The following is a 26,735-nucleotide window of genomic DNA, read 5'->3' on the forward strand; positions in this document are numbered from 1 at the left end:
CCTATGTATAGAAGCACAGTGAATCCAGTTAGTGGCCATCATATGAATACAGTAAAACAGAACCGATACCATTCCTCTTTCTAAAGAGCAATTAGAGTTCATGTACAACCAAAAACGTCAAGTCAAAATGCTTCCATATTCCATAACGTATTACCTTGTGAGACTTTGTTTGTTTAGAGGGCCCCTAACACTTTCTTCATATGTGCCTTTAATTAAACAATCTGACAGCTCCTAGCTTGAATCCACCCATTTAGTTTGAGATTTCCATTCTCTTCAGCATCCGTTAACGACCCAACAATGTCAATTTGTGACCTTATCTCACTCACAAGCCTGACTACCAATTTTAAATTCTACTCTAATCTGAATAACACTTGCATTGTGTTTCTGTCCCATGCCTTCATTCATTCATGGGGAGGTGATGGCCTGGTGGTATCATCGCTAGACTTTTAATCCAGAAACTCAGTTAATGTTCTGGGGATCTGGATTTGAATCCCACCATGGCAGATGGTGGAATTTGAATTCAATAAAAAAGAATCTGGAATTAAAAATCTGCTGATGACCATGAAACCATTGTCAATTGTTGGAAAAACCCTCCTGGTTCACTAATGTCCTTTAGGGAAGGAAATCTGCTGTCCTTACCTGGTCTGGCCTACATGTGATTCCAAACTACAGCAAAGTAGTTGACTCTCAACTGCCCTCTGAAATGCAAGCCATCCAGTTCAAGGACAACTAAGGATGGGCAATAAATGCTGGCCAGCCAATAATTCATGCCCATTGCACGAATAAAACAAATTCATGGAATGTAGGTGCTGGGCCAGCATTTATTGCCTAACCCTAATTGCTCTTGAATCGAGTGACATACTGGATCACTTAAAAGGCATGTAAGACATTGTTGTGATTCTGGAGCCAATTGTTGTAAAAACCCATCTGGTTCACTAATCTCCTTTGCAAAGATTGGAAAGTGGGAAATACAATGATACCCTTATTCAAGAAAGGGTGTAGCAACATTTGTCTTTACTACACATTGGTCAATTTAGCACCAATGGTGGCTTTGATTTTAGAAGCAAAATCAACAGGCACTGGACAGATTTGAAGTAGTTAAAGAGAACCAGTACCAATTTGTGGAAGGTAAAATCTGTTTCAGTAATCTAATTGATTTATTTTGAAGTATATGTTCTGGAAGTGCATGCAGTGGATGTTGTCTGTATGGATTTTAAGAAAGCCTTTGACAATGTACGATATAAGAGGCTGGTAAAGAAAATTGAGGTTCTTGGATAAAAAAAATTGGCTTAAGGACAGAAATGGTTATTTTTCAGGCTGGAGGAAAGTAGTAAATGATGACCCCAATATTTGTGCTCGATTTGATATATGTAAATGTTATGGATATTGAAATACAGAGTAAAAAAGTTTTTTTTTAAATGCAGTGAATGGTAATGATCTAGAAAACACTGCCTACAAGTGTGGTGGAAGCAGAGATGACTGATAATCTCAAAAGAAATGATATAGGGGCTTGAGGAAAATAAACTTGCAGAGCTATGGGCTAAGAATGTGGGAATAGAATTTACTGAATCCATACCAGTTCTTTGTAGAGGAATCCAATGGGCCAAATGAGTTCATCCTATGCCGTCATTCTGCAATCTCTCCTTCTCTATGAATGGTATGCTTTGTCTGTATAGCATGCAAGAAACAATACTTTTCACATGTGACAATAATAAATCAAATCAAGTCAAAGTCATGACTCTATGACTCTGTTTCAGCACAGTAAGAAATCTCACATAGAACATAGAACATAGAACATAGAACATTACAGCGCAGAACAGGCCCTTCGGCCCACGATGTTGCGCCGACCAGTTTTTTTAAACAAAAACACTGACCCACTAATCTAAACCAATCCCTTTTCGTCCATAAACCTATCCATAGATCTCTTAAACGCCCCCAAACTAGGTGCATTTACAACCGCAGCAGGCAGGGCATTCCAATCCCTCACCACCCTCTGGGTAAAGAACCTACCCCTGACATCCGTCCTATAACTACCACCCCTTAATTTAAAGCCATGCCCCCTCGTGCTAGCATTCTCCATCCGAGGAAAAAGGCTATCACTATCCACCCTATCTAAACCTCTAATCATCTTATATGTTTCAATAAGATCCCCTCTTAGCCTCCTTCTTTCCAGCGAAAACAACCCCAAATCCCTCAGCCTCTCCTCATATGACCTCCCCTCCATACCAGGCAACATCCTGGTAAACCTCCTCTGCACCCTCTCCAAAGCCTCCACGTCCTTCCTGTAATGTGGGGACCAGAACTGCACACAGTACTCCAAGTGCGGCCGCACCACAGTTGTGTACAGTTGCAACATGACGCTGCGACTCCTAAATTCAATCCCCCTACCAATAAACGCATCACCAGGTCCTGACCCCAGTCTAATGCCAGCATCTCCACATCATGACTACCGTCTGTTTCAGCAGCCAGAGTACCTTCAGCAATCCTTTTTCCTCAATTTTTTTAACTTCCCAAGCTAAGGACAATAATATGTCCCATTCTGAACCATTAGGAATACTATGAAACCAACCAAACTAGAATATCCATCATGCAGATTAATATTTGAAACATAGTAAAATGCTTGATTTCATGAATTGCAGGTCACCCAAGTTTGGGAGTCAAACTACACGCTTATCCAGATTTAATATTCTTAATGTTTTATTTAACCTTAAAACTTTCTCTTCTTTCAAATGTTTCATTATAGCACTTAAAGCCAAAACGTCAAAATTAAAATATTGTCCTGACTTGATACACCGCCTGTTTTGCTCTCCAGTTCTCTGTTTCTCCTTTAGATTTATCAACGTTCTGTGACGACCTGGTATGATTAATTGGGATGGAAGTAACACTCTTTAATCAGAATTTTTGATTTAAAGTTATATGAGACTTACTTTATTTAATATCTAAACCAATTTGTAAAAGCGCCATAAACCTGACTTCCAATTTTAAATTCTACTTCAATCTTAACATATTTTTCAAATTCCATCAATATCATCCTATAAGAGATCAATATTCATGTTATTATATCCATTATCAATAAATTATATCGTTGGAGAAGAGGGTGCTGGAGATGGTGCATAACAGAAGGTCAGAAATAGGTTGAAGCTAAGGAGAAATTGACAAAGATGTCATGGACATAAGGCAAAGGGGATGTTAATGGTGACATTAAGGACTAGGGAAGTGCTAATAGTGGCAAGGTAAGGTAAGATGGCAGTATGTGTTAATAGGAGAACAAAAGTTAGTGCTCAGTGGAAGCAGGACTGAAAAACAAGGAACAAAAGGTATTTTTTTAAATGGCCACTGCCAGCTGCAGTGCCCTCTGTATCCTCATCCTCCAACTATGCTTCAGAAAGAACTGAGAGATCCACAATCTCAATCTCCACCCAGAGTCTAGTGGATGTGTATTTCTGATGGAGAATGAACCATTTCTTAATTAACAAACCTCACCAGCCACTGTAGGATAAAAATCCATCAGTTCCACGCATGACTTTGGAAATTCCTCAACAAAAGGCACACGGTTGTTTTGTAGCTCATTATCTGCTTTTTCCAGAATGTGCAGGTGTATACAGTCATGTCCACTATTAAAGATATGCTTTGATTGTGGATAACACAGCGAGTCACAAAATTTAGTTGCCCCGTACCAAAGGATGGTGATTATCCAACTTTTTACTGGAAGATTTGTGCCATCTAGACTTTGCAATTTAATGTCTGATGGGTGGAGGATTATTGTTTGGAGCCAGTCCAGATGATGATATTGAAATGCTAGCTCCAACGTCAATTTTAAAGTCAGGGTTAAAGCCTTTAACTTCCACTATGACTTACCAATTATCTTTTCCAAAGAACTTTGCAATTTCATGTCGTCGTTATTTCCAATTTCTTGAATAGTTTGCATTTCATACATGTTTTCCTGTTTTCTACCTTTATTTAAATTGTTAGACTTGTAGAACCACTTAAAGTGTCCCATCTTTCCACGCTGGAAACGTTGCACCCCTGATGGGAAATCCCAGCATCTGTGCTGCTTCCTAACCCCATAATGTCAGCATCTCAAGGTAGCTACTGCAGGGTTTCCTGCCCTTTCATCTGTTTTGACAGGCTAACCTTGTGCTTCTGTTCTTTGGCTTGCAATCCTGTTGCTGCCCAAACGTTAGGAAGTTTTTCTTCCATAATTCCTATTCTTTGTCTCTCTGCAAGCTCCAAATGAGTGCAGAAGGAGCACTTGGTGCTGACATCGCTACTGCTTCTCTGTGTAACTCCCTCATGGGTAAGGAGGGTGTGGAGAGTCTGCAGAAGGATCTAGATAGGCTGGGCGAATGGGCCAGGAAATGGCAAATGGAATTTAATGTTGGCAAGTGTGAGGTGGTCCACTTTGGTAGGAATAATGGTAGGAAGGACTATTACTTACGTGGCGAAAAACTGCAGCAGGCGACGGTGCAGAGGGACCTCAGGGTCCTTGTGCATGAGTCGCAAAAACCCAGCTTGCAGGTGCAGCATGTGGTCAGGAAGGCGAATGGGATGCTGGCCTTCATAGCAAGGGGGATTGAATATAAAAGTAGGGAGGTCTTGCTGCAGCTGTATAGGGCATTGGCGAGGCCGCAGCTGGAGTACTGTGTGCAGTTTTGGGCGCCGCACCTGCGCAAAGATATTTTGGCCTTGGAGGGAGTGCAGAGGAGGTTTACTAGGCTGATACCGGAGTTGAGGGGGTTGAGCTATGAGGAGAGGCTGAATAAACTAGGCTTGTACTTGTTAGAGTTTAGAAGAATGAGGGGAGATCTCATTGAGACGTATAAGATGATGAATGGGATGGATAGGATAGAGGTGGAGAGACTCTTCCCGCTCAAAAAAGACAGTAGGACTAGGGGGCACAGCCTCAAGATAAAGGGGGGGCGGTTTAGAACAGAGTTGAGGAGGAACTTCTTCACTCAAAGGGTGGTGAATCTCTGGAATTCTCTGCCCGTTGAAGTGGTGGAGGCTACCTCGCTAAATATTTTTAAGAAGCGGGTTGATGGGTTTTTGATAAGAGAGGGGATTAAGGGTTATGGGGAGAGGGCGGGAAAGTGGAACTGAGCCACGACAGATCAGCCATGATCTTATTGAATGGCGGGGCAGGCTCGAAGGGCTAGATGGCCTACTCCTGCTCCTATTTCTTACGTTCTTATGTTCTTTCAGATTCTGACTTCTAACAGGTCTTTTTCCACTTTCTCATCATGGATGTTGTGTCAATGGCACCAGCCTATTGTTAGATTGATGCCGCCATCGCTGCTACCCTGTCTAGTTGTATTGGTTTCATGGCCAAATCTATAATGGAAGGGTTTCTTTCTTACCATGAATAATTCTTGTCCGATTCAGGCAGATTACTTCAAAGTACTTTATTAACACTATGTACAAGATAGATTACATTGTAGGTACATCTCTCTTGAGTACTGACTGTTCCACTTACTCTACAGAGTCTCTAGCACATGTCTTGTTGATGTCACTATGAAATCATGATTATGTCTTTAACTCATTACTATAACTATTAACCAATTATGTTGCAAGAGGTGCTTTGGAACAGTCAAGCACTGAGTTAATGGAAGTCTAATCAAGGTTTCAGCGGCAGATCAGCTGAGACTAGGCTGAAATTGGGAAATGGCGACACAGTGGTCAGCACTGCTGCCTCACAGTGCCAGGGACCTGGGTTCAATTCTGGCCTCAGGTCACTGTATGTGTGGAGTTTGCGCATTCTCCCTGTGTCTGTGTGGATTTTCTCCTGGTACTCTGGTTTCTTCCCACACTGCAAAGATGTGCAGGTTAGGTTGACTGGTCGTGCTAGATTAATCCTAGTTTCAGGAGGATTATGAGAGGTTATTGGAATAGGGTCTGGGTGGAATTGTGTTTGGTGCAGGCTTGAAGGGCCAAATGGCCTCCTTTTGCACTGTAGGGATTCTATGATTCTATGAACATTATGATCTGGGAATAGATGTTCTTGGGGAATCAGACAAATATGTGGTCAGAAGTTCATGCTTGAGGCCAAATATGCTAACAGCTGCTAATCTTAGACAGACACTAGTGAGAGGGGTGATATTGTAGCTAGGAATGGAGATTGCAGCAGGAACCAAAGACAATGGCTTCAGGTTGAGTCACTGAATATATTCAAGGCTGATTTAGGTAGACTTTTGGTTGACAAGGAAGAGTCAAGGGGGCTATGGGGGACAGACATGAAAGTGGAGCTAAGGCCACAATCAGATCAACCATTGTCTCATTGAATGCCAGGGCAGGCTCAAGGAGCTACTCCTGCCCCAAATTATTGTTTACTTGTGTTCTTGTATTTCCAGTATTTAATTGATGGAAAATTCTACTTATCCAGTACTGGATGTTGAACAAGCAGCATGGTACTTTAGAGATAGTGAGAGGACTGAAAGAGGTAGCAATGAGCTAACCAGGAGCTAATGTAGGTCAATGGGCACTGGAATGATGGGGTGATTGGCTTTCAATGAGTGTTCACTTAGGCTGTGACCAGTTTCATAGCAAGGGGGATTGAATATAAAAGTAGGGAGGTCTTGCTGCAACTGTACAGGGCACTGGTGAGGCCGCAGCTCGAATACTGTGTGCAGTTTTGGTCGCCGCACTTGCGCAAGGATATTTTGGCCTTGGAGGGAGTGCAGAGGAGGTTCACTAGGCTGATACCGGAGTTGAGGGGGTTGAGCTATGATGAGAGGCTGAATAGACTGGGCTTGTACTCGTTAGAGTTTAGAAGGATGAGGGGGGATCTTATTGAGATGTATAAGATGATGAAAGGGATGGATAGGGTAGAGGTGGAGAGGTTCTTCCCTCTCAGAAAGGACAGCAGGACTAGAGGGCACAGCCTCAAGATAAGGGGGGGCAGTTTAGAACAGAGTTAAGAAGGAACTTCTAAACTCAAAGGGTGGTGAATCTCTGGAATTCTCAGCGAGGTAGCCTCCATCACTTCAACGGGCAAAATATATTTAAGACGCGGGTAGATAGGTTTTTGGTAGGCAAGGGGATTAAGGGTTATGGGGAGAAAGCGGGAAAGTGGAACTGAGCTACGACAGACCAGCCATGATCTTATTGAATGGCAGGGCAGGCTCGAAAGGCTAGATGGCCTACTCCTGCTCCTATTTCTTATGTTCGGAAATGGTTTGCAGAATTTTGGATGACCTTATATTTACAGATGGTGGGAAGTGGGAGACTGGCCAGGTCTATGTTGGAATAGTCAAGCCTGGAGGTAAAGAAGGCACATATGAGTGTTTTAGCAGTGACTGAGTTGAGGCATGGACAGAATCTGGCAGTGCTACAGAGTTGGGAATAGGTGATCTTAGTGATGATGCAGCTATGTGGTCAGAATCCCACCTTGGGGTCAGATATGACACTTAGGCTGTGACTAGTCCAGTCCAGCCTCAGACAATTATTAAAGGAAGAGGAGGGAGTCTGCTGTTGAATCTGGCAATGTCGAAGCTTAACTGAGTCATGGGTGCTTTAGACCTCACTTGTAGAAAGAAGCTGTTTTACCCTTTTGTGTTCCTCCTACTCCACTGCCTCAGAAGTAGGCCATTCAACTTCTTGAGGCTGTTCCACCATTTAACACAATCATGGGGGAAGTAATGGTATTGTCACTAGACGAAGAATCCAGAGTAATTTTCTGGAGACCTAGTTTCAAATCCCATCATGACAGTTGGCGAAATTTGAATTTGTGAAACCACTTTTGTAAAAATTGCTTTCAGCAAGTCTGCCATCCTTACTGGTCTGGCCGACATGGGACTCCAGATCCACAGCAATGTGGTTGATCCTTACCTGCACTCTGAAATGGCCACTCAGTTGAGTAACAAATGCTGGCTGCATTCCATGGGTAGCTAGGAATGGGCAAGAAATGCTGACTCAGCCTGTGAAGCCCACATCCCATGAATAAATAAAAACGATGGGTGATTGAGCAGTACCTCAGCTGTGTTTAACTGCCCTTTGTTCCAAACACTTATCCAATAAAATTAATTGATCTCAATCTTAATGGCTTCATGTAACTTAATCCGTAACCTCTTTGAAGAACAAGTCCCAAATTTCCATTACGCTTTGTGCGAAAAATTGTTTCCAATGGTGGCAAGTTGGCACAGTGGTTAGCACTGCTGCCTCAGAATGCCAGGGACCCGGGTTCAATCCCCAGCCTGGGTCACTGTCTGTGTGAGTCTGCACATTCTCCCTGTGTCTGCGTGGGTTTCCACCAGGTGGCCCGGTTTCCTCCCAAAGTCTGAAAGATGTGCTGGTTAGGTGCATTGACCCGAACAGGCACTGGAGTGTGGCAACAATGGGAATTTCACAATAGCTTCATTGCAGTAAGAGACCGAGTGATGATGATGATGAATGGAAGCAAAAGAAGCACCCATTTACAGGTAGAGAAATTCATCACCACCCACAAAAAGAAGCCAACTTGTGACACTAATAAAATAAACTTTAAACTTTCTTAATTTTAATCCTAAATGACCCTAGCTTTCATTTTAGGATTGTTTGACTGTTGTTCTAGATTTCCCCACCAGAGGACGTAAAACATTAAACCATTTTATCGTATTATGTGTCTGAAGTACATCACTATTTATCTTCTATCTTGGAAAGAACACAGCCACGTTTATGCAACTGTTTTGCATAATTGAATTTTTTAAATCCTGTTACCATTCCAGTGATTGTGCATTGTATCCATTCGAAGACAATAACTGGAATTCTCCGGTCTAGCCCAGGGCACCAAAGTCTCTTGCTGCCAGTTATTGCAGGGCATATGAGACTGGAAAGTTCTGGCAATATATATTTCCCAAAACTAAACAAAATATTCTAGGTGCCATCTATTTAAGCCTCAATTCTGCAACATCGCTTCTTTATAGTTAATTTCCAACTCTCTTGTGATAAAGGCCAATGGTTTGTTTGTTACGAGAATTTCCACAATGCTCAAGTCAGAAATTAGTGGAAAGTTAAATATAAGTGTTTGACTTAAATGCAACATTTAAGGAAAAATAAAATCTTGTCTCGCCTTGTGAACAGTGACACTGTGGCACATTGGTTAGCACTGCTGCCTCACAGCACTGGGGACATGGGTTCGATTCCTGGCTTGGGTCACTGTCTGTGTGGAGTTCGCACATTCTCCCTGTGTCTGCATGGGTTCCCTCCGAGTGCCCCGGTTTTCTCCTACAGTCTGAAAGACGGACTGGTTAGGTGCATTGGCCATGCTAAATTGCGCCTCAGTGTCACGGAGATTAGCAGGGTAAATGCATGGGGTTATGGGGTTAGGGCCTTGGTGTGATTGCGGTCAGCGCAGACTTAATGGGCCAAATGGCCTCCTTCAGCACGGTATGATTAACCTTCCTGTCAGTTATCATATGGTCTTCTACAAAGGCATTATTGATAATTATCTAATTAAATTTCAAATTTCTCTACCTGTAACACAATGGGTGCTTCTTTCTCTTCCATTCGTCATCATCATTACTTGCCCTTTTACTGTAATAATATTCTTGGTTCATTAGTGAGTACATAAAGTGGTTTAAAAGCACACACCATATTCACAACAATGTACATGTTTCAAAGTTGTGGAGTGAGTACAAGCACTAGCTCAATTCAAGACAGGAAGTTTTATTGAAAATTGTATACATTAAGCAGTCTTAATAAATACATTTGGTTAGGACCGTAAATACATTTGTTTGGTTAGGATCAATGCTAAACAATATGCATATCTGTGGTAATTAGAATATAACCATTCCTGTAGTACATGTATTAAATACGGAAATTCATCACCACCCACAAAAAAACTGGTAAAGCCATAAGTAAAATATGTACAGTTTGCATGGGGATAAGGATATGGAATTTAATACATGGATAACAAAACCCAAAGGCTGACCTTGACCTTTTATTGATGCATAAATCCCTTTCACATTCATTTTGTCTCCCCCAACCTGCAACTGCTTTCGTTCAGACATCGCAATCCTCGACGGTACAGTCATGATTGTTAAAACCATTGTTCCTGCTACAATATATTACAGTTTTCTAACTTTGTATAATTTTCAGTGATGGGAGGGAGTTGGACCTTAGACAAATTTTTTGATTTCATCGTACAGTACCAGTACAAAAGCACCACCCATTCCTCTTAATACGTTCGACCAGGCACCTTTGAAGAAAGCTTTCCCTCCTTCATCTTTCAAAATCTTCCTCCAGCAGTCGATTGTGCCCTTGTACATAATGTCAGCTGTTAAGACATTACAACAGCAATGTTAGAATATGTATTATCCACTCACTGCAAAATATACTTTATTCATTGGACAGTAAGTGATGACTTCCAATGTTTCTTCTCTCAGGTGTGATAAATTGGGCCAATATTAGAACGTGCAGAACTCAATCACTGGTGCCTAAGTACTTTTTTTGCCTGTTGTCTTATTGTAGAGGAGATGGCTAGTGTGTGGTTCTGAATAACACCAAAGTGTGGGTTTTGTTCCCATCCTGGCTGAGGTAGACTTGGCAGACTCTTCACTCTGCCCCTAGGAGTGGAAGACAATGGCAAACTGCCAAGATAATCGGTACTGTGGTACAGTGGTTAGCATTGCTTCCTCACAGCACCAGGGACCCGGCTTGGCTCATTGTCTGTATGGAGTTTGCACATTCTCCGCATGTCTGTGTGGGTTTCCTCTGGGTGCTCTGGTTTCCTCCCACAGTCCAAAAGACATGCTGGTTAAGTGCTTTTACCATGATAATTTCTCCCTCAGTGTACCCGAACAGACACCGGGGTGTGGCGATTAGGGGATTTTCACAGTACCTTCATTGCAGTATTAATGTAAGCCTACTTGTAACTAGTAAGTAAAGTTTAACTTTAACTTATAATGCTGAAACATCAGCAGACATTGAGCCAAGGACTTGCCTTTAGGCAAGGGATACAAGGCATCATCTTAATGTTAGACTTGCTCCTTTTAAGAATACACAGTAATGAATATGAGGGAATCGGTACAATAATTTGGGGCGGCACAGTGGCGCAGTGGTTAGCACTGCTGCCTCACAGCACCAGGGACCCGGGTTCAATTCCAGCCTCAGGTAACTCACAATATCCTCCCCGTGTCGGCGTGTGTTTCCTCTGGGTGCTCCAGTTTCCTTCCACACTCCAAAGATGAGCAGGTTAAGTTGATTGGCCATGCAAAATTGATCCTTAGTGTCAGAGGGACTAGCAGGGCAAATACGTGGGGTTACAAGAAAGGGTCTGGATGGGATTGTTGTTGGTGCAGGCTCGATAGGCTGAATGGCCTCCTTCTGCACAGTAGGGATTCTATGAATTTAACTGAAGAATCAAACAAGAACATTTTGAATAGTTTATACCAATCACTTGAACAGCATAGTTACTTATGTAACTGAAATGCTGACAATCCACTCTAGCATTATATAGTTAATAGCTTTTCAATGTGAATATTGTTCACGGTGACGTCTAATTTGTGTAAGTGACGGTAGGCAACGTGCTCATTACAAATGTTTCCATATCCCACTTTAAAACAAAGTATTTCACTGCATGTTCCCTATTCTCCTAATTTTTTCCATCTTCCTGCATCATCCCGTTCAAAACGGTGGGTAAGTCACCTGTTCTCAGGTGCCTGATGCTGACTCTGTACTGTCAGCCATAAGGATGTGTTCAGAATGGTAATTTCTCCCTCCTTTTCTCTGAGGACTGCTTGTCTCGGCTGAGATCAGTCGCTCAGAATCTGGACAATTTTAGGCACAAACTTATGACAGAGTGCTTTGGACCTCCAACAGTGTAGCAGTCATGCAAGGTGATGGTCAAGTATAGCATTAATGCTCATGACAGAATATTGATACTAGTTTATCAAAGAATACAACTACTCATCAGAATATTGTTTCAAGTATAATAAAATTTCTAATTCAATAAGGTTCTGAAAAGCATTTTGTTTAGTGTTTACTAGTGCTTGATACAAAATGTATCAAACAAACGTAGATATTTTAATGTTGTTTGTTTCTGATTCTTCATTTAATAATGACTAATGTCTTGCTGGTTCAATAGGTTGAGCACTGACTTTTCATAGAATCCCTACAGTGCAGAAGGAGGCCATCCGGCCCATCAAGTGTGCTCCAACAACAATCTCACCCAGCCCTATCCCAGCAACCCCATGTATTTATCCTGCTCATCCCCTGATACTAAGGGGCAATTTAGCATGGCCAATCCACCTAACACACACATCTTTGGACTGTGGGAGGAAACTGGAGCACTGAGAGGAAACCCACAAGGACATGGGGAGAACATGCAAACTCCAAACAAACAGTGACCCGAGCCAGAATTGAACCTGGGTCCCTGGTGCTGTGAGGCAGCAGTGCTAACCACTATGCCATGTGCTGCCCATCTGTGGCCTGGATTTAACCCCAACTCAGTGGTACAATGAAAACTTCCTATGACTACAGTCTGTAAGACACCCCAATCTGAAATGACTTTGCCCACTAATTTCTAGTGGGCATGGGTCCACTACAATGTGTGGCAATCCAGTTGTGAGAGGCCACAGAGCAGCGCATATGCAGTAAGGGTTGTTCTAGCACCAATAAAGCACAGCAAAAGAAAGCGGCCATTTAGGCTATTGTGTCCATGCCTGTTGGGATTAGGACACATTCCTGAAAAGAGGTATATTTCTATTTCTATGAATCCCAAATTTCAATCTGTGCTATAATTTGTCCTATGTTTTATACTTGTTGAGACGCATCATAAATATTCTTAGGAACATGCCTTCATCGCTTGGTACCATAATACGTTGGTGTTAATACCCACAGCATTGAGTGAGTGGTTGCAATGATGCTCCTTATGCAAAAATGTCTTAATCTTGCTCATGGAGGATAGCATTGAACTAAGGTCAAGAAGAAAGAAAGCTAAAAGATATTGTGCAAAGAGTACTAAAGAATGGGATGGGGAAAGGAGAGAGAAAGAAGTGCATTTTAAAATATGGGAGAAATTAAAATAGATATGGGTCATCTGTTAAGAATGCAACATGTTGGAATAAATACAAACTGCTGGCACATCTACATTCAGTAAGAGGGTTTCTGCATTCAGTCATATGAACATGGTTGTATATGTCTGGATTATATTTACCTTGGGACTCAACTGTTGTGGCTTTCAAACCTAAACTACAAGCTAAGGTTGCAGTATAGATGATTGCATTTTATAGTGAAAGATGGTGGCATAGTGGTAACATCACTAGATTAGTAATCCAGCAGCCCAGGCGAATGCCTTGGGGGCAAGAGTTCAAATCACATCATGGCAGCTTTTGGTAGCCAGTAATGGTGACCATGCAATATCATTGATTATTGTTAAAGAACCATCTGAATGCTCCAGTTTCCTCCCACTGTCCAAAGGATGTGATGGTTAAGTGCATTGGCTATGCCAAATTCTCCCTCAGTATACCCGAACAGGTGCCGGAGTCTGGCGACTAGGGGATTTTCACAGTAACTTCTTTGCAGTGTTAATGTAAGCCTACTTGTGATACTAATAAATAAACTTAAAAACTCACACACATTCTCCCCTCACACACACTCACACCTCATACACATACTCACACTTCACATATACAAAGAAGCACACACTCTTGTGAAATTTAAGTCTATTTGTGACATTAATAAATAAAATGTTTTCTTCAACAGATTAACATGAAAGGATTTCATGCTTACCTCCCTTACGGCCTGACTGCATCATCATGCGCCGTCGGACAGTGTCAAAGGGATAAGACACCAGGCCTGCCACTGCTGTCACAGTCTGTGCAATCATCCAACTGATCAGAATGTGCACGTTCTTGGGATCCGGCATCATACCTGATGATGAATTGACAGCCAGTTCATTCATTTGATGATCAGTGATAAATGACAGACATGATTAGAGCCATAGAATTTTACAGCACAGCAAGAGGCCCTTCAGCCCATCATGTCTGTGCCAGCTATCAAGCACCTATTTATTCTAATCCCATTTTCCAGCATTTCGTCCATAGCCTTGTATGTTGTGGTGTTTCAAATGCTTATTTACATACTTCTTAAATGTTGTGAGGGTTTGCACTTCAACTACCCTTCAAGGCAGTGAGTTCCAGATTCCCACCATCCTCTGGGTGAAAATATTTTTCCTCAAATTCTCTCCAAAGCTCCTGCCCCTTACTTTAAATCTATACCCCCTGGTTATTGACCCCTCTGCTAAAGAGAAATGTTTCTTCCTGTTTATGTCCATCATAATTTTGTACACCTTAATCTGGTCCCCCTCAGCCTTCTCTGCTCTAAGAAAAACAGCTCCAGCCTAGCTGAAACACTTCAGTCCAGGCAACATCCTGGCTACTCTGCTCTGCACTCTCGCTAGTGCAATCACGTCCTTCCCATAATGTGCTCCAGAACTATACACAGTACTCTAGCTGTGGCCTTAAGTGTTCTATACAACACCATTATAACTTCCCTGCTCTCATATTTTTTCTCGTAAGTACGTTTTTAACACTGGTTAATGGCTGATTTTCACCGTCAGCTGGGACGGTGCCAGTGTGAGAATTGTGTTTGATGAGCGCAGGCAACTGCAGGAAAACGCAATTTGTATTGAGTGTTGGCCCCTTCTTCCCCGCTACCAAGAGCATCCTTTTCAGTCAGCAGGATCCTGAGACTCCCAACCCCCACCACACCCCCCACCCCCACCAATCACTGCTCCTCAGTTGGCACCACCCCATTATATTTAACCACTTAACCTATCCATCCCCACGATCTATCCAGTAATAAGATAGGATAGCTGTACTCTAATGTAGAAATAAAGTAGCGCCGTCATACTGTGCGGCTGCAGCTAAGAGTGTGGCACGGACTTGATGGTATGGGACAGAGTTTATTTATAGGTGATCGTAACTTTATAGGTCAGTTACATTGCCTGGAAAGTGGAAGTCAGTGCGGAGAATATGTAAAAGTTACGAACATCTACCAAAGGGAATTTCACTCAATGGGGGAAAGAACCATTATTATACAGGGAAGATATTCCTGAATAAACACATTAAACTCTTCCATTATCAAGGGAATAACACAGACCAGGTTCCCCTTCTGAATCAAACTTAAATGTTTGTGATCCTTTAGGACATTTTTAATAACTTGTTAGGACATTCTAAAACATTTTAGCAGAACTGGAGTGCAAACTTCCACATTGGAACAGACAGGATTGATGAAGTGTTGGGAATTTTTAAAAACTAAAACAATCCTTGAGTTTTAATTTTAAAAAAGCCCTTTTTCTTTTCTACATTTTTCTAAAGATGGGGATAAATCTTGTAAAGTCCCTCTTTCAAAAGCACCATTATAAATTAAAATCACTGTGGTTAGTGTGCATATATTAGAATATTTCAGTACACAGGTTAGTCTGTACATGTTGGAATATTTCAGGACACAGGTTAGTATATGTTAGAATATTTCAGGACACAACTAACTGCAAGCCTGTGCAGTTTTTTTCCTCCTCCTCACCTTTCGCAGTGTCGTAGATACCAAAGTAGGCAGCTCGATAGATGATGATGCCTTGGACTGAGACATTGAATCCCTGGTAGAGGCCCCTGATGCCATCCGACTTGAAGATCTTGGTGATGCAGCTGGCCAGGCCAGTGAACTCCCTCTCGTTCAGGGCCTTGCCCACATCAGCTGCCAGCCGCGTTCGGGCAAAGTCCAGCGGGTACACGAAACAGAGCGAGGTGGCTCCGGCCGCTCCTCCCGAGGCCAGGTTCCCAGCGAAGTAACGCCAGAACTGGGTCTTCTTATCCACGCCCCCGAGGAAGATCTGTTTGTACTTGTCCTTGAAGGCGAAGTTGAGAGCCTGAGTTGGGAAGTATCTGATCACATTGGCCAGGTTCCCACGCCAGAATGATAAAAATCCCTGCTCTTTCGGAATCCGCACCACACAATCTATGATGCCCTTGTACTGTGTTTCTGCTGTTATCTGTTTGCTGGCATGTTGCACCTAAACGAGTGAAAACAAAAGTGAAGGAATTATTGTTAACTCAGGTCCACTGGGGGGGGGGGGGGGCGGGGGGGGGGGGGCGGGGGGTGTTACTGTTTATTATCTATTCTTCCTCAAATTAACTGTCATTACAAAACCATGCTTATAAAATGATCCGAGGAACAGTAGCAAAGTACATGGCCAGACTGATTGGAATTCTGGAATTGGAAAGACGGGATATAATTTTGTGGACACATTTTGAGGGACCTGGCGGTGAATTACTCTTCCCAGGATTCCCAGCCTCTGACCAGCTCTTGTATTTAGATGGCTGGTCCAGTTTCTGGTCAACTCGGTGCATCTCAATCCACTGAAACAGTTAACTGTATAAAAGCAAAATACTGCGGACGCTGGAATCGGAAACAAAAACGGAAAATCTCAGTAGGTCTGACAGCATCTGTGGGGAGAGAATATCGCCAATGTTTCGAGTCTGAATGACCCCAAACGTTGACCCTAATCTCTCTCTCTCCACATATGCTGCCAGACTTGCTGAGATTTTCCGGGATGTTCTGGTTTTGTGTTTGTGAGAAAAGTAACTGCCTCTTGGCTCACTGTTGCCGTTTGTCACAAAATCAGCCTCAGTTCTGTCTTGGAGTTGGCGAATGATTTCTTCGCCCACCCACAAACAATGATGAGCTCCTGATGTAACCATCATTTTACCGCCTCCTGATTATCTGATCAATTCCCACGGGTTAAAATGAAACGCCGAGGTCAAACAGCTAAAATGGAAGCTGACCTTCACTGTCACCTTTTCAATCTGACCTTGGTTCTGGAGGGTACACATTCAAGCTCCTTACTGCTGAATCCCTACATCAGTTTTTTTTTAGACAAAGCTGAAGCGGGACGGAGACAACCTGGGGAAAAGTTGGAAAACACCGAGGAAAGAATATTATGCGCACTTAACATTATCTACACAGAGGGAAAGGATAGCTTAAATCAAGAGGTCATGAGTGTAACTCCTTCTCCTGGAATCCTACAGACCCATCTGTCCACACAAAGTGAGGAGTTCTCTAGACTACTGAAGAGGAAATCTCTCGTTAGAAGATATCTGACTCTACCTGTCTACATAAAGCCCGGCTGAGTTTGGAAATGCAACACCCAGAGAGAGATACCCTGTTGAGATATGAGACAGTGAAAGCGAACCCCAGGCAATGCCGGAGCCGCGGACATTAGATTCGGGGCTACGGAAGACAAGTTTTCGTCAGAAAAGTTATTTCTTCACACGGAAATCGCTTAACTGGCCCCCAAGGAGGGCATCTGAGCGCGGGAACAGTGGATCAATTTAAGAACCCGCCAGACGGTGTACCGGGTAGAAGGTAGAATTCTGAAATAACCTACGATTTTCACTGTATCTTGTAAACGAGTGGAAAATACTGGCCAAGGCGATATATAATAGAAACATGCTGGAAATACTCAGCACGCCTGTCAGCATCTATGGAGGGTGAATAGAGCCAATGTTTCCAGTTAGGATGAGCACATCCAACTTGAAGGGTTGGCTCTATTCTCTCTCCAAAAATGCAATCAGACCTGCTGAGATTTTCCAGATTTTGTTAGTAATCCAGAGATCCCGGGAACAGATCAAATCTCGCCATGGAAGATTAAGTTTGAATTTAAATTTTAGAAAACTGGAATTAAAAATCTAATGATGACAATGAAACCATGAATGGACCATTGTTGTAAAAACCCATCTGGTTCACTAAGGCCCTTCAGGGACCGAAATCTGCCAAGTGACACCAAATCCACAGCAACGAGTGGCTGGCTCCAGCCAGCGACACCCAGATAAAATAAACTTTCTCTGAGGCAGTGAGTTTAATTTCTGTTCAATGTCTGTGAAATCCGAGCAGGGCTCAGTGAATTCGAGATTTGGGTGTGCGTATGAGGTCAGGAAGTGGCCATCGAGACAACATCAAGTCTATTATAGTTAGAGGGATCTGCAGGTTTACCTAGTAACATTGTCTCATGTGACAAGGCAGATGCCATCATCGTCTCCCTCCGGTTTGAGTTGAGTCGGTTTTTAAAGCGACCCATTCATCACCTTACTGTAGTCAGGACTCTGTCTATCTCCACTGCGGACCCATGTAATTAATGACAATGATCAAACTTCTTCCATTTCCATTTAGGTCTAAGTGCCAAATTTGATTTACTTTAATACAAACTTTAATTCCGATCAGTTACGGATGCTGAATTCGTTTCAGTTGATCGGGTTGCATAGGGGTATCTTGCGCAGTAACAGGCCATTCGGCACGACCAATCCGTGCTGGTGAATATCGCCTCCTCACATCCATCCTCATCTGAATCCAGCAGCAAAGCCCCTTCCCCATTCCCCCTTCCCCCTCAATCCATCCGTGTCAGTCCCTCCAACCACTCACTCCCTGTGTGGGAGCGAGTTCCACATTCTCACAGCTCCTTGGATAGTTTCTCCTGAGTTTCCCATTGGATTTCGTGGTGACTGTTCTATATTTAAACAGAATCATTGAGGGGATGTGAACTTCGCCAGCAAGGCCAGCATTTATTGCCCTTCTCTCTTTGCCCTTGAGAAAGTGGCGCTGAGCTAGCTGCCTTCATGAACCGCTGCCTGTCCTATGAGGATGACCTCTGTAATTATTGGTCTTTTCCTACCTGAGGAAACATTCTCTAAACTACACAAACATAGAAACCCCCTACAGTACAGAAAGAGGCCATTCGGCCCATCGAGTCTGCGCCGACCACAATCCCACCCAAGCCCTACCCCCATATCCCTACATATTTGTCCACTAACCCACACATTTCAGGACATTAAGGGCATTTTTTAAACCACAACCATTCAACCTAACCCGTACATTCTTGGACACTGGGAGGAAACCGGAGTAGCCGGAGGAAACCCACGCAGACACGAGGAGAATGTGCAAACTCCACACAGACAGTGACCCGAGCTGGGAATCGAACCCAGGTCCCTGGAGATGTGAAGCAGCAGTGCTAACCACTGTGCTACCGGAACGTCCCAACGTTTTGTGCTACTGGTACAAAACTTTTCAATGATACCGCCCCCCCCCCCCCCCGCTCCCCATCTCCACCAACATTTTGAGGAATAAAAATAGATAACAGATACAGTAACATGCTTCTCTGAAGCGAATGGAAAATCTGGGGCGATTGAATCTGGAAATGTCAATGGTTACGGGATCCTAAAGGTTTTCTCCAGTTGGGGCCAGTTAAATGGCTATTACTTTTAAATCTGTGATTCGGTGCCAGTTACAACCCCCCCCACCCCCCGGCACAAGCCCTGTTTTATTTACATATATAAAACTGTCTGAACAAAGCAGCAAGAGCAAATCAAGGCCTCAGCAGCGTTGTGAAATGTCCCCCACACATCCCCAGCAAGACTGCTCCTGAACAATTGGCTGGTGACAAGCTAACGGGAACTTTGTGGAGTCGAAGACTTCGCTTCAACCCTTGATTCTAAAAACAGAAGCTGGAAAATAATCTCAGCGAGCCAATGCGACGCTTCTTTTTATAGCCAGGCACTTTGGGCTGTTGGAGAGCCTTGTCAGTTTGGGCCGGTGAAGTTTGCAAGCTGTTTGACTGATTTCTCTTGGTTTTTGCCTATGCCTTTGGGTTTTGGGTTGGACGAGGTCGTTCATTTCCACCGGGATTGTGGATTTCACAACCTGGACCGGGTGCTTTACCACCCAGATTGTATTTGCTGGATTATTTTTGTACACATTTAACCGTTCCTCTTACCTGCAGTAGCAATTTCACCCTCTCGATTGGTGCCACTGCTGTCTTGGAGATGGCAGCGGCAATGCCACCCGCCAGGAAATCCTTGATGAAGCTAAGCGCGTAGTCACCCATCTGGCGGAGTGAAAGGAAGACCTTCTCCCGGCGAGGAAAACGAAAGGGAGGGACACCCGCTGGTGGCAGCAAGCTCCGGAGTTCCTCGCAGCGGACCAAATGGACGTCTCGACTCCTTCACACCTAATATAAGCCTCCCATATATCGCGAGAGGGGAAGAGGGGAAAGGGCCAGAGTGCCAAGGGCTGGCACAGCTCGCATTGGGTGCCCCTCCATAAATTTCCTGTGTCACAGTTCAGAAGAGGCGCCATGGTTTGTCAGGAGTAGATATCAAAGTACACCGGGGACATTTAAAGGACATGTTTGAACTGGAGCGTGTTTAAATAGTTGGCAATGTCGCGACCCTGTGATGCAAAAGACCCTTGGTCGCTGGGGGCGAGCTTTAATTTGGTCCAATGTTCGACAGTCAGTTACGTTTTTGGAAGTCCTGTTTTTAGTTTTGTTTAGTTAACAATTAATCCCAAATAATCCAAAAAATGCTTATAAAGGTTTAAAAGCAAAATAAGCTTTAAAACAGACAACTTCGATGAAGTGATTGGTTTATTTAATTTTTAAATTCTTTTTTGTATGTTTCTACCAGAGTTTTTGATCCCTGGGGTTCAGTTTTTGACCATTACTTTAGGAAGCAGTGGAATGGGACGAGGGCAGTGTCACTTTGGGTGGTGGGTCAAAATAAGAGTTTGCTGCCTACTTTACAAATGCTGTCTACATGGTGTCAGTTCACTAACAGCAGAGAATGGAGCAGATATACATTAGTGCGAGGGTGGAGATGCTGGGGCCCGTTTTGTCAAACTTCGATAAAAATGCATGGAGGAGGACAATGTGCAACCGAGCCTCAACTCAACCGATTTCAACATCGGCCACGATTTAACTACAGCGAGTAGGGTTGTCATTTTGTGTTTGTTTTGTTTGACTTTGCACTTGTCCTGCAACGGTATGTGGAGAATGGTCAGTCTGTATGTGGTGCCACTCCCGCAGGGGCTGGCCCACGTTTCCGTACATGGGGCCGGGAGGGTAGAGGTCACCTTGATGTGTTTCAGGAATGAGGGTGTAAGGATTTCCACTGTCACTAAGAATTGGGTAAATCTGCATTGATCACGCGGCCTGGGCTGGATAAAAGCAAACACGCACACACAAGAATCCTTACTTAGATAATATATTCAAAAGGATTTTTGTTAAAATGTAATTTTCGCCAAAGCTGCTAGATACCCTGTCCTGCCATTTGCAAATGGGGTCTTGGTCAAAGAGGAGGCACAGTAAGAATTCTCAGGACACCAGTTTAAAGTCCAACAGGTCTATTTGATATCAGGAGCTTTCAGAGAGCTGCTCCTTCAGGTGAGTGAAGGACCAGCGTTCCAAAAGCTCGTGATACCAAATAAACCTGTTGTACTTTAACCTGGTGTCCTGAGACTTCTTACCATGCCCACCCCAGTCCAACACCAGCATCTCCACATCAAAGAGGTACACAGCACTGAAAGCTGATATGCTGGCCACACTGAGTTTGAATGTCTCCCGTTAGTGAGACATTCTCTGTGGAGATTGAATGGACCCCGCGTCGTGAGGATGTAAAAAAAGCTGTTGTTGGAGTCACCAAACCACTCACTCCTGGTGAGCAGACGTCAATCGATGGCACCCTACTCATGGGCTATGTCCAACATTTAAGTGAAGCATATCGTGGAAGGTGTGAGGGTGAAAGGCTGCTGTGAACTTGCTGACAGATTTTCTCCAGTAGTGCAAGAAAGAAGTCCCCCAGACTTATAAAATCCTCCTCCTTCCTTCTGCAGGTAGCATGCACCAGGAGACCATGGACTTCCATTGGATTGGTCCATGATTATGGTTGGTGAAATATTGCAGGTGTTTGCCATGGCCTTCTGCTGTATAACTGACCAGAAAACTCTCCCACTCTTACTGTCCATCGTAAGGCACATCACAAGGATTTGTAGGTGGATAACCAACCCTTTCTCTCATGGCATGCACACACAGCTGTCAATGACACTGGAAGTGAATTTGATACCATACGAGAGTCTGGAACAAGCACCTTTAAGAGGGAAAAACAGAAAATGTTGGAAAATCTCAGCAGGTCTGACAGCAGCTGTAGAGAGAGGATACAGCCAACCTTTCAAGTCTGGATGATCCCTCATCAGAGAAGGGTGCAAAGGAAGTCATGACTAAAGCCCCAAGAGGGCAGCAAGAAGTGGAGAAACTCAGGGAGGAAGAGTTACTCAATCAACGTCCACAAGGTGAATCTTCCTTCTGCCAGCCTCCCCTAGAATGCCATATGAACAGCAATTGGTTTTGTGAAGCTTCTCACCAAATTCATTGTAGCAGTTCCCTGGAGAGCCAGACCACCAAACATACTTCTTGCTGAACCAGGGAGCTGACCAAGCACGGTCTGTCAGAAAGGTCAGAAACAGGTAAAACTCCACAAATCTTTTGTAAATGGTTATACTTTAAACTGTCTATTTAATTTCAAGATTGGTTTCTACAGGGATCATAACAAATAGCATTCAAAACTGATTCTGCCTACCACTGTTGCACAATGGCAACTGTTTATACCATATACAAGATACACTGCAGCAACTCATCAAGGTTCCTTCAACAGCATCTTCCAAACCTGCAATGTCGTCCACCTCAAAGGGTAAGGGCAGCAGATGCAAAGGAACACCATAACCCTTCAGTTCACCTGCAAGCTGTACACCATTTTGACTTGAAACTATACTGCCATTCCTTCACCATTGCTGAATCAAATCCTGGAACTCCCTTTCAAACAGCACTGTGATGTACCTACAGCGTATGGACTGCAGTGGTTGAAGAGGGAGCTCACCACCACCTTCTCAAGGGAAGGGATGGACAACAAATGTTGCCCTTGTCAGTGACACCCACATTCTAAGAACAACGTCAAGGATTTTCACTTCTCTTAATAGCGTGACAAAGCATATCTATGATGAAGTTTGATGCTTATGACCATTTATACTGACTCATTAGACACCATCAAAACATCTGTGTTCATACTTTTTCTTTTCCATCTTCTTGGATTGTACAGTATATTAATTCAACAATACAAGAACAGGCACTGCCTCATGTTTCTGCATTTGTTACTCCCTCTTTCCTACATATGGTAGGTATATACCTATTATAGAAAAATGAGACAAGCTTGGAGTATATTCAAGCATGGAATAAAAAGGTTAGAATCTCTTTATCAGGGCATCTTTCAGACATTGGAGAAGAATTTTCCTCTCAATAGTGTAAGAGTAGTGTTGTTCTGGAGTTTACCACAGATATTTACACACAAGTGACTTAAGTTAGTTTTACACCAAAACCCTAAGTGCAAATTTCCATAATTTGTGCCATTCCCAAAGTTACCATACCCCATTCCACCCAAAAGATTCCCACTTTTATATCCCTGATAAAGCTGAAATTTACAAACAAAATTTCATAAAATCCCTGCAGAGCAGAAGGAGGCCAATTGGATCTGCACCGACTCAGCATTTACCATGGCTAATCCCTCTAACGTACACATCTTTGGATCTTTAGACTATGGGAGGAAACCAGAGCACCCAGAGGAAACCCACACATACACAGGGAGAACATACAAACTCCACACAGACAGTCACCCCAAAACTGGAATCAAATCTGGGCCCCTGGCGTTGTGAGGCAGCAGTGCTAACCATTGTTCTACCATGCCGCCCTGAGGGGAATATTTTTGTAGTCTTAAAGAAAACACTTTCTTAGCACTCCTTACTGAGTTTTGTACAGTATTTTCTATTTATTATTTTTATTGCGCCAGAATCTGTTATATTGAAACATGTCGAATATGAAGGTTCCTGTCTCCCATTGCTAATGATGTTTAGATAGATGTAAAAGATTCCCAGCTGCTATTTGAAGTAGTGATTCTGTTGAACATTTCACCCTCAAACACCCTCCAAAAACAAATGAACTGATTATTCATCTGACTTTGGCTCTTCTATTTCAGAGTGTCAACACAGCTGTGATAAAGGCAATTAACATGTAGGAGTTTAAAACATCTCAGCACGAGTGTGGCACCCATTGTTGCCTGTGTATCGAAGTAACATGAGCACCAGGTAACCTGGGGGTACAGAGGTCACAGGCGTTTCATGATCCATATAACAAACCACCCCAGGAAGTTTACCTGTTGTATTAGATTCAGCTCCCTGGACACCATGGAGGGACAGGGAGACAGTGAGGTCTCCAGAGGGAAATTCTGACTAGCACGTGTCCCCAGTCAATCAAGCCTTACAGGGCCAGCCAGCAAGTGGTACCAGAGGCCATTAAGATTCCAAGCACTTAGTGCTCTATACCACACCACAGAATTCTGAAAGCATGAAAGAGGATAATGCTGGAATTGTACCAAAAAATACTACAACACGGGAGAAACACATGCAGCCTTTCCCTGTGTTTGTAGATTCTAAGCTGATGTACTAGAAAGGCAAGGTCACATTCCAAACAAGAAACAAAAAGCAGCAATTCCTGAAAACATCTGTTCTGCCACAAGGTTGTCTCCCAGATGTTTTTGTTGAGTTGTTTATTTTCTTCAAAGACGTGGCATGGTAGCACAGTGGTTAGCACTGCTGCTTCATTGCTCTAGGAACCTGGGTTTGATTCCTGGCTTGGGTCACTGTCTGTATGGAGTTTGATTATTCTCCTTGTGACTGTGTGGCTTTCCTCCAAGTACTTCAGTTTCCCCCCACGGTCCAAAGATGCGCGGGTTAGATTGACTGGCCATGCTAATATTGCCCTTTAGTGTTCTGAGATGCGTGGATTAGAAGAATTAGCAGGTACAATATGTGGGGATATGGAGGTAGGGCCTGGGTGGGACTGTGGTTGGTGCAAACTCGATGGGCCAAATGGCCTCTTTCTGCACTGTAGGGTTTCAATGATTTCAATGCTGATAAACCTGCTGTTTTTACTCAGTATTTTCAGCTTTTTACATTGAAGAGGTTTGTCTCCTTTGGAACTAAAGCTACTGGTTAATGCTGTAAATGGATTATTCATCTTTCCCCTGCTGCTGCCCCTCTCCCCCCACTGCTGCTCCTCTCCCCCTGCTGCTGCTCCTCTCCCCCTGCTGGTGCTCCTCTCCCCCTGCTGCTGCCCCTCTCCCCCCGCTGCTGCCCCTCTCCCCCCACTGCTGCCCCTCTCCCCCCACTGCTGCCCCTCTCCCCCCGCTGCTGCTCCTCTCCCCCCGCTGCTGCTCCTCTCCCCCTGCTGCTGCCCCTCTCCCCCCACTGCTGCCCCTCTCCCCCCGCTGCTGCTCCTCTCCCCCTGCTGCTGCTCCTCTCCCCCTGCTGCTGCTCCTCTCCCCCCGCTGCTGCCTCTCCCACCTCGCTGCTGCCCCTCTCCCCCTGCTGCTGCCCCTCTCTCCCCCAGCTGCTGCCTCTCCCACCTCGCTGCTACCCCTCTCCCCCCCACTCCTGCCTCTTTCCCCCCTCTGCTGCCTCTCTCCCCCAGCTGCTGCCCCTCTCCCACCCCCCCGTTGCTGCCCCTCTCCCCCCACTGCTGATCCTCTTTCTCCGGCTGCTGCTCCTCTCCCCCCACTAGTGCCCCTTTCCACCCCACTCCTGCTCCTCTACCCCCCTGCCGCTGTGGTTCCTCTCCCCCCACTGCTGCCCCTCTCCCCCATTGCTGCCCTTCTCTGCCCTGCTGCTGCTCCTCTCCCCCTGCTGTGGCCCCTCTCCCCTCGCTGCTGCCTCTCTTTCCCTCCCCCGCTGCTGCCCTCTCCCCCCTGCTGCTGCTCCTCTCCCCCTCCCGCTGCTGCTCCTCTCCCCCCTGCTGCTGCTCCTCTCCCCCTCCCGCTGCTGCTCCTCTCCCCCCTGCTGCTGCTCCTCTCCCCCTCCCGCTGCTGCTCCTCTCCCTCCTGCTGCTGCCCCATTCTCCCTGCTGCTGATCCTCTCTCCCCAGCTGCTCCTCTCCCTCCTGCTGCTGCCCCCTCCCCTCGCTGCTGATCCTCTCCTCCCGCTGCTGCTCATCACCCCCGCTGCAGTTTCTCTCCCCCCCGCCCCGCTGCTGTTCCTCTTGACCTGCTGCTGCTCCTTTCCCCGCCCGCTGGTGCTGTTCTCCCTCCACTACCCTTCCTCTCTCCCTACTATTGCTCCTCCCCATCGCTGTTTGTCTCCCCCCTCCCACCACCCCCCCATCCCCTGCTGCATTATTATTATCCTAAATATTTTAAACAAAATCTAATTATATGCTGCATGTAAAATAGTCTGGTTTGTTGGTTTTGTCTTTGATAGAGCAGACGCAGCACGGATTCGTTAAGTGAAAGTCGTGTTTGACAAATTTATTGGATTTCTATGAGGATGTGACTAGTGCGGTAGACAGAGGGGAACCGGTGGATGTGGTGTTTTTAGATTTCCAAAAGGTGTTTGATAAGGTGCCTCATAAAAGGTTGCTATAGAAGGTTAGGGTCCACGGAGTTGGGGGTAAGGTGTTAGCGTGGATAGAGGATTGGCTGTCTAATAGGAAGCAGAGAGTTGGTATCAATGGGTGCTATTCTGATTGGCGGTTGGTGACTAGTGGAGTGCCGCAGGGATCGGTGCTGGGGCCTCAGCTATTTACCATTTATATAGATGATCTGGAGGAGGGGGCTGAGTGTAGGGTGATGAAATTTGCTGATGACACGAAAATGAGTGGAAAAGCAAATTGCAGAGGGATCTGGATAGGCTAAGCGAGTGGGCGAGGACCTGGCAGATGGAGTATAATGTTGGCAAGTGTGAGGTTATCCACTTTGGCAGAAATAATAGTAGGAGGGATTATTATTTAAAAGGCGAAAAGCTGCAGCATGCTATGGTGCAGAGGGACCTGGGGGTCCTTGTGAATGAGTTGCAAAAACCCAGTCTGCAGGTACAGCAGGTGATCAAGAAGGCAAATG

General features: G+C 44.5%; 1 protein-coding gene across 1 annotated transcript; it reads right to left on the reverse strand.

The window, feature by feature from the left end:
* Window positions 1-9,623: 9,623 nt before the first annotated feature.
* Window positions 9,624-19,962, reverse strand: slc25a4 (solute carrier family 25 member 4). Its single transcript, XM_080189402.1, has 4 exons — window positions 19,739-19,962; window positions 15,499-15,985; window positions 13,705-13,845; window positions 9,624-10,249 (listed from the first exon to the last, which is right to left on the reverse strand). The coding sequence occupies exons 1-4, from the start codon at window positions 19,847-19,849 to the stop codon at window positions 10,092-10,094; spliced, it is 897 nt and encodes a 298-aa protein (XP_080045528.1). The 5' UTR covers window positions 19,850-19,962; the 3' UTR covers window positions 9,624-10,091.
* Window positions 19,963-26,735: the final 6,773 nt, after the last annotated feature.

Source organism: Carcharhinus amblyrhynchos, chromosome 5, assembly GCF_965287045.1.
Source record: "Carcharhinus amblyrhynchos chromosome 5, sCarAmb.v2.hapA, whole genome shotgun sequence".
In the NCBI taxonomy this organism is placed as follows: domain Eukaryota; kingdom Metazoa; phylum Chordata; class Chondrichthyes; order Carcharhiniformes; family Carcharhinidae; genus Carcharhinus; species Carcharhinus amblyrhynchos.

Excerpts from the sequence above, each read along its gene's own strand:
- slc25a4 (XM_080189402.1), bottom strand. The coding sequence starts at position 19,849 with ATGGGTGACTACGCGCTTAGCTTCATCAAGGATTTCCTGGCGGGTGGC. Across the intron at positions 15,986-19,738 it reads GGGTGAAATTGCTACTGCAG|GTGCAACATGCCAGCAAACA; the intron begins GTAAGAGGAACG and ends TCACTCGTTTAG. Across the intron at positions 13,846-15,498 it reads TATCTACGACACTGCGAAAG|GTATGATGCCGGATCCCAAG; the intron begins GTGAGGAGGAGG and ends ATTCATCATCAG.